This window comes from Eretmochelys imbricata, chromosome 9 (assembly GCF_965152235.1).
Source record: "Eretmochelys imbricata isolate rEreImb1 chromosome 9, rEreImb1.hap1, whole genome shotgun sequence".
NCBI classification, from domain to species: Eukaryota; Metazoa; Chordata; order Testudines; family Cheloniidae; genus Eretmochelys; species Eretmochelys imbricata.
Window position 1 is genome coordinate 78,953,587 of NC_135580.1, and position 13,947 is coordinate 78,967,533.

Consider the following 13,947-nt stretch of genomic DNA (forward strand, 5'->3'; position numbering starts at 1 on the left):
TAACAATTGAAAAGACATCAGAAAATGTGCTAGGCTAGTAGCTATGAAAACCAGATGGGAGAGAGTATGTCTGGACCCCTTAGGAAACATGATTCAGTCACTGCAGATAAATGTACAAAGACATAGTGTGAATTAGATGATTTAGGGACCTGTTTTGCCAGTGTGATCAGTACGTGTATAACTTCCATTTTTTCTGATAGACATAAGCTTTAGAAATACTATACATAAATAGATCATTGGAATGATGCGTGTGTACTGCCTTCCTTAAAGTGCCACCTGGACTCACTCTTGCTGAGTCTTTAAATGGTCTCCAGAAACATAAAACTCTGTAAATTTTGGATGAAATTCCTTTGTGTCCTTAAAAAAATCCTTTACTTTAATTCCCTGGACAGGGCCGGGACTATCACATTGCAAGCACTTTCAGAAGCTAATAGACGGCTATGGATGGAGGCCATGGATGGAAAGGAGCCAGTGAGTATTCAAAGAATTGTTGTCTGATTTATAGATCTGCTTTTTAGCAGTGTCCTTTAGTGGTGTAATTTCACACAGATGAAGAGTGTATTGATAGGTCGGTTTTGGAGAGCTCACCTTTTCGGGTGTTCTCATGAGATTGGGTATGTAATGATCAACACCACTATTATTGTGTGGTCCATAACAGAGGTATCAGTTTAGCAAGTAGGTGTGTACAAATAGATTTCAGAGGGTCATTCCAGGGACTGTTACCATATTGCCCTGTCCACTTGTATCCTTTGATATTTGATGTTTCAGTTCTGCTGTTTATATTGGCATCAGTTGGACCCCATAAAAATGTGACTTGCAGGCATGGGGAACTAGAGCTGAGTCTTCCAGTATTTCTGTTGCTCAAACAAATAGCTTTCAGGTCTGTATGAAGTAATTTTGGTTTTGCCTGCATAATATACCTGCTTGTAAGTCTCTTGGCTGAAGTTGTGGCAAGTGTGTGTGTGTGAGAGAGAGAGAGAGAGAGAGAGACACCAGAGATTTTCTTATACTTTCTGTGTTTCTTCATTGATTTCCTTACTTTAATCCAAGCCCAGCATAAACGTTTCTGTTAGACAGAATTGCCTGTAAACAAAGAATGCTATGTGCAATATAGCAAAATACATTTCTTGCCATTTCTCCATGCCCATTGACTGCTCCTTTTCCCTAAGCAGCCTGGAGTTATCCAATATCTCTGTAAAAAGACTGGCACCTAACTCTGTGCTCAGAGACCTGGTGTTGGACAGAGTAACTCAGAGCTGTATTGATGGGGCTGATTGTGCGGAGATTGGAGCATATCAGATGGGCTGCTAGGTGCCCCTTACAGAACCTGCTCACTGCTGTAAAGAAGTGATGCATGTGGGCGTTTAATGTGAAATGCCTGTAATGGCATTTGTCTGGAACCCACACACTGAATTGCATAGGCTGTGGAAATACGTAACCAAAGGAATGACAAACTAGCAGTAATAATTAGAACTTTGTCCTGGCAAATTCAGGAGCCTCTCTGGTTATATCAAGGGCTTTGTTAAAAAATAATCCAGAGTCCCAGACCTGCACTGTTCTAAATGCCCATTGCCTCTTTCCATCCTTCTGAAAAAAATGGCTAGTCTTATTGTTAAAGCACCAGACTGGAAGTCGAAAGAAAGTGGTTCTTCCTGACTCTGCCATTAACTGTTTGGGCAAATCATTTTACTTCTTTGTGCTTCTGTTTTTCATCTCTAAACTATGGGATGATACCACCCCACTTGCCCCCCAGCAAGGTTGTGAGGCCTAATTCTATAGGTGGTTGAATAATTAATTGTTCTTTAATTATCCTCTGAATTTATACATTTTTCTGGATCATATATCACTCATGAACCAATCCCAATTTTTGTGAATTTAGTTGTTATTCCCAAAATAATTCATATGAACAAGTTTTAATCTACACAATTGTTTATTTGCAAACTATTCTTATCAACTGTTTGTGCTGTGTGGTTGATCGCCTATGTCACATGATATTGTTCTACCACATCAATGGTTCTCATCCTTTCCAAACTACTGTACCCCTTTCAGGAGTCCGATTTGTCTTGCGCACCCCAAATTTCACCTCACTTAAAAACTACTTGCTCACACAATCAGACATAAAAATACAAAAGTGTCACAGCACACTATTACTGAAAAATTGCTCACTTTCTCATTTGTACTATACAATTATAAAATAAATAAATTGGAATATAAACATTGTACTTACATTTCAGTGTACAGTATATAGAGCAGTATGAACAAGTTATTGTCTGTATGAAATTTTAGTACTGACTTCGCTCATGCTTTTTATGTAGCCTGTTGTAAAACTAGGCAAATATCTAGATGAGTTGATGTATCCCCTGAGAGATCTCTGCGTACCCCAGGGTATGCATAACCCTGGTTGAGAACCACTGTACTACATGATGGGCTGACTGAAATTTTCTGAAATAGGAGAATAACAAATAATAAGTAATGTGAAACAGGTAGTAAGCAGCAAAAGCTTGTGTTTCCTGTGTGAATACGGGTGTGTGATTGTGTGCACACACCTCTCGTGAGCACCCCCTGTCAGATTGGTGTGAATCTGCACGCTCTCTTTGCGTGGTGCCCCGTCGGCTGTTGCCCTTATCAGGCAGGTCTTCAGTGTCTCAGCCCTCCAGTCAAGGCTCATGCTGTCAACCTGTGAACAAACAAACCCCTTCCGGGGCAAAAGGTCCAAGAGGGCCTGTCCCTGTGCCTTTGACAATCTCTTTAGCCCTGTCTCTGGGCTCAGTCCTCAACCCCTTCTGGGCTAGGTTTTAAGTCCCTGGCTGCTTTGGTCTAGAGGAGAGCCCCCAGGGCTTTCTCCCTGGAGACTCTTTAAGTCCTGCCCTTCACTTGGTCCTCTAAACAAGTCTTATCCCCTCCTTGGGGCTTAGGCCACTCTGCCAGTGGCCGGTGGGGGGACCCAGACCAACCCATTACTTCAAATCCCTCCCAGGGTCCCTATAAATAGCAGCCACATGCTGCTTCCTGTAATAGTTGCTGCTGCCTTTTTCTGGGCCACTTCCCATGTAGCCCCTTCCTCTTTACCCTTACCTCAGGGCTGAAGTTCTTCCTCATGGAATATCAGTGTCAACAGAACCCATTTTCTGGGTCTCCCTTGAACTCCAGCAAAGAACACCCTCCTTGCTCCTCTGGTCCCCACCAGGAACCGATCTGCTTAGGTCCTGCAGCTCCTTTTATCTGAGCCTGTTGAGCTCTGATTGGCTGCTTCCCTGCAGCCTTTTTAGGCAGCCCTGCAGGACCCACCCTTACTGCCCCTTTTCTGGGGTGGGGTATGGTAGGACTACGAGGCCTCAAAGGGCCCCGTACACCTAGTCACAGGGTGTCCATGTGAAGAATAGCGATTCCTTTACCCTTCCTGTGGACAAAGAGAAAGCAATTTGTGTGAATACATGCAAATATTGAATAATAAGGAGTATGACCTTGGTCATACTGGACAGCTGTTCAGAATTCAAGCAATGTCCAGTATTCAACCACTGCAGTGTAATTTGTTATTGTACATAAGGGGATTTTGATCTTCTGTGAGGGAAGGTGCTACAGAAGTGCATGGTATTGTTATTAAAGTATATACATCATGTGATTACTATAATGGTGAAGAAAGCAATTTATTGATATTCTGTGTAAATATAGTTGTGCCTAGCTGCATAGCTTCCAGACCTAATTTTTACCAAGCGACAAACAAAGGATCTTTGTGTTTAGTGTAGGAGGGTGTGTCCAAGAGAAACAGGTACCCCAGTGAAACTAATGGATGCCTACTACACCTTTCTTGAATATAGGGTTGTATATTGTTTAGTACTTTGTTTTTGAGAGCAAAGTATTAAACAATACTATATGTCTGTGACTTGCTTTCCCTGGTGTGTGTTTTCCCTGGCTGTATCCTCCTTGGACAGTAATTCTCAACTCGTGCCTGGTTTTGCTTTTGTTTCTCTCTCTTCTTTAGATCTACCACAGTCCCATCACAAAACAGGAAGAAAGTGAGTAATTCATGGTTCTGTTCTTCTGAAATATTAAAGATCTGATTTGTATTGTTGTTGTATAATATATTCGTTTGCAAGTGTGCACATCACTGCTGTATGCTGGATGGACTGTATCTCACACCTGCTCACGTGCTCCTTGGTTCCCTCCACTTAGTGAACAAGTGGACCAAAGATCTCTTGGGTCTGCTCTGGTGAGTTGATGAGTATCCTCAGGTCTCAGTGAGAGTTGAGGGTGATCAGCACCGTGCAAGATAAGGCCCTTAGCTCCCTAAGTAGAGGAGGAATTTGCACTAAATTTCAACCCACCTAATAAAATGCAGGTTCCAAATTTAGAATGGAGTTCTGAATCTTTGAGGTTCAAGTTCTAGTTGGCTCTCACCGAAACTTGAGTTCTGGGCTGCTGTGCGACTTCTTTGATTTTATCCCCTTAGTTGCAATTGAAGTCAGACAAGAATGTCTTTCAAACAAGAATATTTGTTTGCAAAGCACAGGCATCCATTTAGTGAAAACTACACGGCATTAACATTAAATTTCTGCTTAAAATATGGTTTCAGTTAACTGGAGAAAAGAGTTCCATGAAACATGAAAAAGTGTCATAAATGTAAAACAAGAGAATAAAAAGTTTTAGGGGTTTCTTGAAACTCCACACCCCATTAGGTTCTCCCATCTCTCCTTATCAGAGCTAGGGTGTGAGCGCTGTCTCTGATGCTGCACGTTTAATAACTTGAATCTGCATGTGCCCACGGCTCAAGACAGCTGTCTCTATCTTGCTAAAATGTTATCCCTCTTACCTTTCCCCCCTTCATTTCATATTCACTTAGTAATGTCAAGTCCTTACAACCATACTGCCTCCAATATCTCAGAACATTGGACTGGAAAACTATGTGGATTTATTACTCAGGTACCCTCCATGAGTACTGAAAAATCTGCATGCTGCCTCTGGGGGCTGACTTGACCAGTCAGTTACTCAGAGCTGGGGAGCACTTTCTTAAACTGCTTGATCTTAATTAGTGTGCAGTTAGGATTGAAGAATCTCCTTCATACATACACCTCAAACCAATCAGTTATCATTGGGCAATGCTGAGGCACATTCCTTCTAGGTCTGTAATACAAATGCAGTCAGATAAACCCTATGTTTTAATAATTTGGAATCAGGGATATTATCAATTTATACTACACAGCTCACTGCAATCTAGGCACTGAATCGCTGCTAACATTTGTTTTGACCCTACCTGGAAGCTGCTCTATCTGAAGTTTCCAGTAAGAATGCTCTGAGCAGGGAGGTTCCTTATGACTGACCTGCTGGCAGGCATGGGGTGTCTGCAGTTAATTGATTCACCCAAGTTCTCCCTAGAGAGTTTGTGCCAGGATTAGAGCTGATTCCAATTTTGGGTGTGGAAGTTTTTCCCAGAGAACAATACAAATTTGTCAAAACCAATTTTCTTCACATCAAAATGTCGCTTCTCAGGAAATATTTTGGTTTTCCTGCATGAACATTTTGAAACAAGAGTATTCATTTTGACTTCAGATGTTCGCTTTTGAAAATGAAAAAACATTTTAAGTTGAAACAAAATTTTTTGTTTCATTTCTAAGTGTTGAGTCAAAACCAAAATTTGTAGTTGGAATTTGGTTCAAAAACGCCTGCAGCTTTAAAAATAATTGAATGCAGATTTTATTTTTATTATTATTTCTTGCCAGAAAAGCTTGGTTTCCTGAGTAGCTCTAACCATTCCTCAGAGCTTCTGATCTGCTTCTGATCTGAAGGGTGATATGCAGAGCCCCATTCCTGTACCTAATAAAAGCACAGTAAACACTAACATTTGAGAGAAGTTCAAAATATCTGTTTGCCACAGACCGAAAGCTATTTCAGTGTAAGAAGCCATTGATCACTCACATAAACACATATGCGGCCTTATCCTGTGACCCTTAATTACACAAGTAATCCTACTGAAGTCAATGGAAGAATTCGTGAGTAAAGTTGCAGGACTAGGTCCTGTAAGGAAATAAGGGCCCTGATTCAGTGCCCACTGAAGTAAATGGAAAGAGTCTGGTTCACTTCAATGGGGTTTGGATTAGCCCAAAGCAAACTAGTTTTCCACCTGTCTGCTGTTTAGAAGCCACCAAGGAAAACCCTGTGATATCCTATTGGTTAATCAGTGGGGAGAAAAACCTGCCTTCTCCTTAACCTATATGGTATCTAAGTAGAATCATGTCATTTTCTGCAATCTAACAAAGTAGATAAAGAATATGTGGAAGTTTATGTGTTCCTTTGATGTGACAGAGGTTGGACTGCAGATTTTGCTGTACTCCAGAAGCCACAGATCAGCTCTTGTCAGGCAGAAATTCATGTGTGGTTGAACTCTCCAAATTACAGTTTTATTAAAAAATTCAAAAGCCGACTGTTAAAGCAATTTCAAGAGGGAAAAAAGGAGAACAAGTTGAGATGAACAATTTCTGACCAGATTCTTAAAAATTTGGGTGTGCTTTTGCACAAGCACCCTCACAATGTATACATGCAAATCCCTGAATGTATGTGCACCAGGTAGGCTACATGCATGCACAGACCCTGACTTGCACCCACACAGCAAGGTGTTTGCATACTAAATTGTGCCTGAGCACTTATTTGTGTGTGGATTTGAAAACGCAGCCCCCAAAAATGTAGCAAACTTGTTGCAAGGTGTAATGCCTGCAGTAACTTGACACCTCTTTGGGTTTTCCACCAGTAATTGCATGTTGACATTCTGGCACCTAACTTTGCTTCCCTTTGTTTGAAATAGTGGAGTTGAATGAGGTTGGCTTCAAGTTTGTAAGGAAATGCATCAATGCAGTAGAGACCAAAGGTAAGATCTCAGTACTGCATCTGGAAACTGTTTGCTCTTTTGGTATTTTGCTTTCTTGAATGGCATTTGATTATGCTGTGATTTCGCTAATATATAGCGAACGGGATCTAAAAATCACAGAATCACAGAAATGTAGGGCTGGAAGAGACCTTGAGAAGTCAACAAGGTTAGTCCCCTTTGCTGAGGCAGGACCATCCGTGACAGATGTTTGTCCAATCTGTTCTTACAAACCTCCAGTGAATGGGATTCCACAACCCCGTTTTGGAAGCCTATTCCAGATCTTAACTACTCTTACAGTTAGAAAGTTTTTCATAATATCCAATCTAAATCTCTCTTGCTGCAGATTAAGCCCATTACTTCTTGTCCTACCTTGGATAGATATGGAGAACAATTGATCACAGTCCTTTTTGTAACAGCCCTTAACATACTTGAAAACTGTTATCAAGTTCCTCCTCAGTCTTCTTTTCTCAAGACTAAACATGCCTAGTTTTTTAACCTTTCCTCATAGGTCATATTTTCTAAACCTTTTATCAGAGACTCACGTCACAGGATAAAGAATGTGCCTACAAAACAATAGAAACCTTACACCCCATTAGAACATTTGCAGGAGCAAACTCTAGCCAAGGTTGAGTTCTCACTTTCATTTTGTTTTCACTCATTTGTGAATTTCTCAGAAAATTTCCTTTGGGGCTGAAATATCACATGCTTGGTAGCAGGCCAAAGGTGAATAGGTTACAAAATATTTCAGGCAATTTTGAGTTTGGGGACTATCTTAAAGAATTATTCAGATTTGTTTTGTGAAAAACATACTATGTGGAGTGAGATTTTCAAAGCATTCTGCAGGATTTTAACCGCACAACTCCCTCTACAATGAATGAGAGTTGTGATAGATCTTCCACGCTGCTCTGAAAATTCCAGCCATGCTAAATAACCACCAACTTCCTTAAAAGCGTAAGTAGAGCTGTGCAAATAATGTAAACACATTTCCAAATATTAGTCCAGACTTTAAAAGAATTTTCTTTGACTGTAGTCACTTTCTGTGACTTTTCTAGCAAACTAGTTTACTGATAAAAAAATGTTGAGAGGTAAATAGCAGGGTTCCGATGCTGTTCAACATACTCATAAATATCTGGAAAAAGGGGTAAGCAATGAGGTGGCAAAGTTTGCAGATGATACAAAACTACTCAAGATAGTTAAGTCCAAAGCTGACTGCAAAGAGTTCCAAAAGGATCTCACAAAACTGAGTGACTGGGCAACAAAATGGCAGATGAAATTCATTGTTGATGAATGCAAAGTAATGCACATTGGAAAACATAATCCCAACTATACATACAAAATTATTGAGTCTAATTTATCTGTTGCCACTCATGAAAGAGATCTTGGAGTCCTCATGGGTAGTTCTCTGAAAACATCTGCTCAATGTGCAGCAGCAGTCGACAAAGCTAGCAATGTTAGAACGATTAGAAAAGGGATAGATAATATGGCAGATAATATCATAGTGCCGCTGTATAAATCTGTGATATTCCCACACCTTGAATACTGTGTGCAGTTCTGGTCACCCCATCTCAAAAAAGATATATTAGAATTGGCAAAATCACAGAGAAGGGCCACAAAAATGATTAGGAACTGCTTCATATGAGGAGAGATTAAAAAGAGTGGGATTGTTAAATTTAGGAAAGAGATGGGAAGAATATGACAGAGCTCTATAATCATGAGTGGTGTGGAGAAAGTGAATAAGGAGGTGTTATTTATACCTTCACATAACACGAGAACCAAAGGTCACCCAATGAAATTAATAGGCAGCAGGTTAAAAACAAACATAAGGAAGTACTACTTTACACAACACACAGTCAACTTGTGGAGCTCCTTGCCAGGGGATGTGAACACCAAAAGCATAACTAAGTTAAAGAAAAAGAATTAGATAAAGTCATGGAGGATAGATCCATCAGTGACTGTTAGCCAAGATGGTCAGGGTTGCAAGCCTATGCTTTGGTTGTCCCTAAACCTCTGGCTGCCAGAAACTTGGACTGGACAACAGGGGATGGATCATTCAATAAATTGCCCTGTTCTGTTCATTAACCTCTGAAACATCTGGCACCAGCCACTGTCAGAAGACAGGATACTGGGCTAAATGGACTATTGGTCTGACCCAATATGGCCATTCTTATGTTCTTAATGTTTCCAGAAATAGCAGATTTTAAGCAAATATTGCAGAATTTTCCAAAAGAGAATTTCAGATTTGTGATTGAGAGTAATCATCCCTGAAATCTAATTCTCACAGTGGCACTGATCTAGTCAAAGAACAGAAATATACTTTTTGTGTCCAGTCAGAACAGCTCCCATTTAGAATACTGAATATTTTCAACCAGTTGTTCAGTTATTAGCTACTGAACAAGAACTGTGTGCAGAAGTTATTTGGCGAATCATTTTGCCTAACAAAGTCCAGGTTAACATGAGGTATTCATGGGCAATTTTTAAAAAATGATTTCTTCTTCATTATTCACTCGGCTCTTCACCAAAGTGCTGTCAATCTATTGCAATTTGTTGTGATTTTTTGGTGATGTTTTTACTACACTAGGTGGCGCTGTTTAACATCTACAACTCTGAAAGGACACTCAATTCTTTTCTTCATTCTTCTGCTCAGGGATCACTACTGAGGGAGTATACCGAACCGTTGGCAGTAATATCCAGGTGCAGAAGTTGCTGAATGCCTTCTTTGGTAAGAATAACCAGTTCTTGGATGACTGGACTGTAATTTTTTTGTACTGTAAGGCAAGACAAGGGGGACTGGATTCCACAGTGAAATGCTGTCATGTATAGCATCCCCTCTGCTCTTGCCCTTCTTTCCAGGCTGCTGGTCTTCTCCACCAGTCTTTCTGATGTGTTCTTTCCCTTCTTTTCTGAATTTCTTCTCCAACCTAGTCTCTCGTCACTCCCCTTAAGCTAAAATGTTGACAATTTTACCTGCATTTTCAAACTAAGAAGCAAAGGGTATTGAGATAACAGTAACGTGGAAGTGGAGTCCTGTAGAGTGCAAATAGATCCCAAAACAGAGAGACCATTGCTAATTGCCAAACAGACTCTCTTCCCCATAGATGATAGGTCCTGATTCTCATTTACATGAAGGTCCCTTTACTCCTCTCTGGCAGTGTAAATGGGCCTTAGAGGAAATGAGAATTAGATCAAAGGGCTGAGTCTCCCCCTGTTTACATCAGTTTTATATATCCACTAACCATTGTTAGCACAAACAAAATAACTGCCCCTCCCACAGAACGCCACCCCAAATCATCCTCCACATCCTCGGACAAATCTGAGTAAACAGAGAATCCTTGCAGCATGCCTTGAAAGTCAACAACACGGGGCTGTGTTCGGCTGGAAATGGGGAATGCACTCCAGAGTCAAGGGCTCTGCTCTGGGAATGTCCTGGTTCCTGACCCTGATGTACAAACTGGTGGACAGTCAGTTCAAGCATTGTAGGACAGATGTGGAGCTAAGATAGCCAAGATCCAAACCATTCTGGATGGCTTGTCTGGCGGGAAAGACTAGATAAAGCTGGAACACAGGACAAGGGGAGTGTTCCTGGTGAATATCCACCTGACCAGCATGTAAGCCTCTGACTGCTGCCCCGTGAGTAGGTACCTAGAATAAATGCACTATTCAAAGGCTGGTATTATTTTTATTGTTGTTACTATTTATTTTTATTAAAACAATGGACTGTTTGTTATATCCTCACCTGGTCATACTGGATTTCCATACAGTTGGAACATCAAATACATCTAGTCACACTTTCCTGATAATTTATGAGGTAGGATGAAGCTTTTAAATATCTCATGTTTTCCAGCATCCCAATAAATAGTTCCATGCTTTTCCATTCCAAACTCTGGTGGTGGTTTCTCATTTGTAAATTTACATTGGTTTGATTGACCACTTTGTTCTCAATCCTTGTACAGAAATCCTCATTTTGGTCAGAGTGGAAAATCCAGCAGCAATAAATAATAATAACTAAGAGTGGTGAGCCATTTGAATTTCTCACCCAGCCCTGTTTCTTGTTTAACATAAGTCATGTAACTCGTATCTCCTACCCTGCCTTCCCCAAAACCAAATCCCTAATCTTATGGTGCCAGAAAAGTGTTGTGGGCGTCCAGTTAACCTGGACATGAGCAAAGTGTACTTTAGTCCTTTCTGCTCTTCATTACCCTCCATGTTTCTGCCTACATGTAGATTCCATGCAGAGGAATTTTTCAGGGAAGCCCAAAGGGGAAGTAACTAGAAGTAATGGGGTGAAACTGAGCAAATGAAATTTTAAGTGGAACATGAGGAAATTTATCCTAACACTGAGGTTTGGTAGAATGTTTAGTTTTAAAGGACTTAAGCAATGGGGCTTCCACCACTTCCCTTTAGAGCAATGGTGGGCAACCTGTGGCCTGTGCCAGGCCCGCGCTGCTTCCCACAGCTCCCATTGGCTGGGAACAGCGAACCATGGCCACTGGGAGCTGAAGGTAGCCATGCAAATGTAAACAAGTGGTCTGGCGGCCCGCCAGCGGATTACCCTGGCGGGCCACAGGTTGCCCACCTCTGCTTTAAAGGATAGACCACAAAGCTGTGGAGAACACACAGTAGAGAATAATCCTTCATGGGCTGGGGGAATGGACCTAGGATGCAATAATTAAGGCTTTTTCATCTTTGATCTTGGAGACTCCTAGTAGAAGTGATTATCTTTGTTAGTTGCATGATCGTTTTGACCATTCTAACACCACATTCTTATCCTTCCTCCTCCTCCCCCTCTAATTTTAAGTATACCATCCTCCTGCTCAACTCAAGAAACGAGATAACTAAGGTGTGTTAGCTATCCCATTGTAGTTTTACAAGGGTAGATAAAAATCAATGATTTAAAAAAAAATAAAAAAAATCTGATTTTTTAAAATTTAAATTAGATTTTTTTATTTAAATCAGATTTATTTGATAAAATGGTTTTTGAGGAAAAAAACTATCTAAAGGTAGTTTTAATTAAGATACATTATAGCTCAAAGATATCTCATCATGGAATAGGGATTATAAATTCTAATTCTAAAGTATAAGATAATATATTTAGGTAATGTTTAAGAAAAGTTTTGTAAATTAGTTCCAATAGTTCATGGATTAGGGACCCAATTTTATGAGGTTCCAGGGGCTTCTGTATAGATTATTTAGGTTAATCTTTCTGTCAACCCAATAGGACTCAGTGCTCAGTCTAGAAGATACCATCAGAGATGCTTAGTTTTGCAGTTCTCAAACTGGATTTGTATCTCCAGAGATAACATGCTTGTTAACAGCAAAAATGTTTTTAAATAAATAAATAATATATAGAGGTGAGAAATAACAGACCTCAACCCTATTGTCCCTCTGCAAATTTGTTTACACTGTCAATACCTTACCTCTCTCTAAAAGTACAAAATTACAAAAAGTGCAATAGAAGGTTGTTGGGGGCAGAATAGATCTGGACAAAGAGAAGAAGTCTGAACAAAAGTGGAACTGTTTGAGCAGCATATTCCAAAAGTCTTGAGGTCTTTCTGAGTGTAGCCTTCATTGATTTGAGATCTACCATACCATTCTCTCGCTAGAAGGGAAAACCTATAATGGCAGCAGGCCATAAAAGAGACCCAGTTTGGGAACATTTTAATGAAGTTCCTCTACCTGTGGGTAAGACAGGCATGCGTGCAAAATGCAAACAGTGCAACCAAGAAATGCAAGGCCTGGTTGCCCAAGTGAAACAACATCATGAGAAGTGTTCCTTCTCAGGAGGAAGCTGCATTTAAGATGATGAAAGGAACATGTCTGAACCTGCAGCATCTTCAGGTTGGTAAACTTTTTTATTTCATACTTCTTTCTTAAGGACTTCCTGTCTTCCTTCTGGACTATTCTTGAATTCTCATGTTTGAGCAAAATATATAGATGTTACTCTATGGTACTATCATTTTAGATGCAATTGTGATAAAAAAATAAATAGCTAAAATAGGCAGATCTTCCTTTTACAATTTCACCTTTGAAGTAGTATTGAATGTCAGTGAATGCAATGAGTAATACTAAATGAGCAGTACGGTAATAATAATTAAATAACTGCATTGACTTACTTTGTTTAGGAGAATCCATCCTCAACATACAGGATTCTGAAGACTATCTACCTTCAAGATCACCATCATTTTCTATAGTTTCAGAGTTATCTGCCAATGATAATGTTTCAGTCACATCATGTATGTCATGTAGCCACAGTATATCACCTGTAGCAAAAAGAAAAAAAAATCTCCATCATCCAGAAACAACCATAGATAAGTTTGTGATAAGAACCAGCAGATTACAAAAAGAGGTAATCGAAGAAAAAATTTCCCGGTTTGTTTATGCAACAGACTCTCCCTTCCATATGATTGAGAACCCACACTTCATTAACATGGTTCAGTCATTAAGACCAGGATACAGTCTACCCAACAGAGCAGATTTTGCAGGCAAATTGCTGGATCAACTGTCTGAAAGAGAAATTGAGCAGTGTGCAAAAGGTCTAGAGGGTAAAACTATTAACCTGAGTCTTGATGGGTAGAGCAATGTCCACAATGATCCTGTTGTATGTGCTTGTGTGACAACAGAAGAAGGGAATGTCTTTCTTACAGAAACAACTGATACATCAGGAAATGCACACACAGCAGAATACTTACAAGAAGTAGCAGTAAAAGCTATAACAAACTATGGGGAAAAAATTCAAATGTCTAGTATGCAGCTTGGTCACAGACAATGCTGCAAATGTATTCAAGATGAGAAGAAATTATTTAGGAGAGAGTCCCAAGCTAACAACATACAGTTGCAGTGCTCATTTGATGCACCTCCTAGCCAAAGACTTCAGTGTTCCAGAAATAAAGGCTAATGTTGAAATTGCAAAATACTTCCCTAACAACCACTTTGCAGCAACTGCTCTGAAAAAAGTGGGAGGAACTAAGCTAACTCTCCCACAAGACGTGCGATGGAACTCGGTAGTGGACTTTTGAGTAGTTTTGAGCACTAGATCAAGAACTGGCCTAATCTGATGACAGTTTGTGAACAAAATTGTGAAAAAATAGATG

At 40.1% G+C, this 13,947-nt stretch overlaps 1 protein-coding gene across 3 annotated transcripts in view; it reads left to right on the forward strand.

Moving 5' to 3' along the window:
• The window catches only part of OPHN1 (oligophrenin 1), a 124,559-nt gene that overhangs the window by 87,671 nt on the left and 22,941 nt on the right, over window positions 1–13,947 (forward strand). For all 3 annotated transcript variants that reach the window (XM_077826633.1, XM_077826632.1, XM_077826634.1), the window contains 4 exons: window positions 393–471; window positions 3,983–4,016; window positions 6,797–6,859; window positions 9,504–9,578. In XM_077826633.1, coding sequence (XP_077682759.1) covers window positions 393–471; window positions 3,983–4,016; window positions 6,797–6,859; window positions 9,504–9,578 — 251 coding nt within the window. The remainder of the gene's footprint in view (window positions 1–392; window positions 472–3,982; window positions 4,017–6,796; window positions 6,860–9,503; window positions 9,579–13,947) is intronic.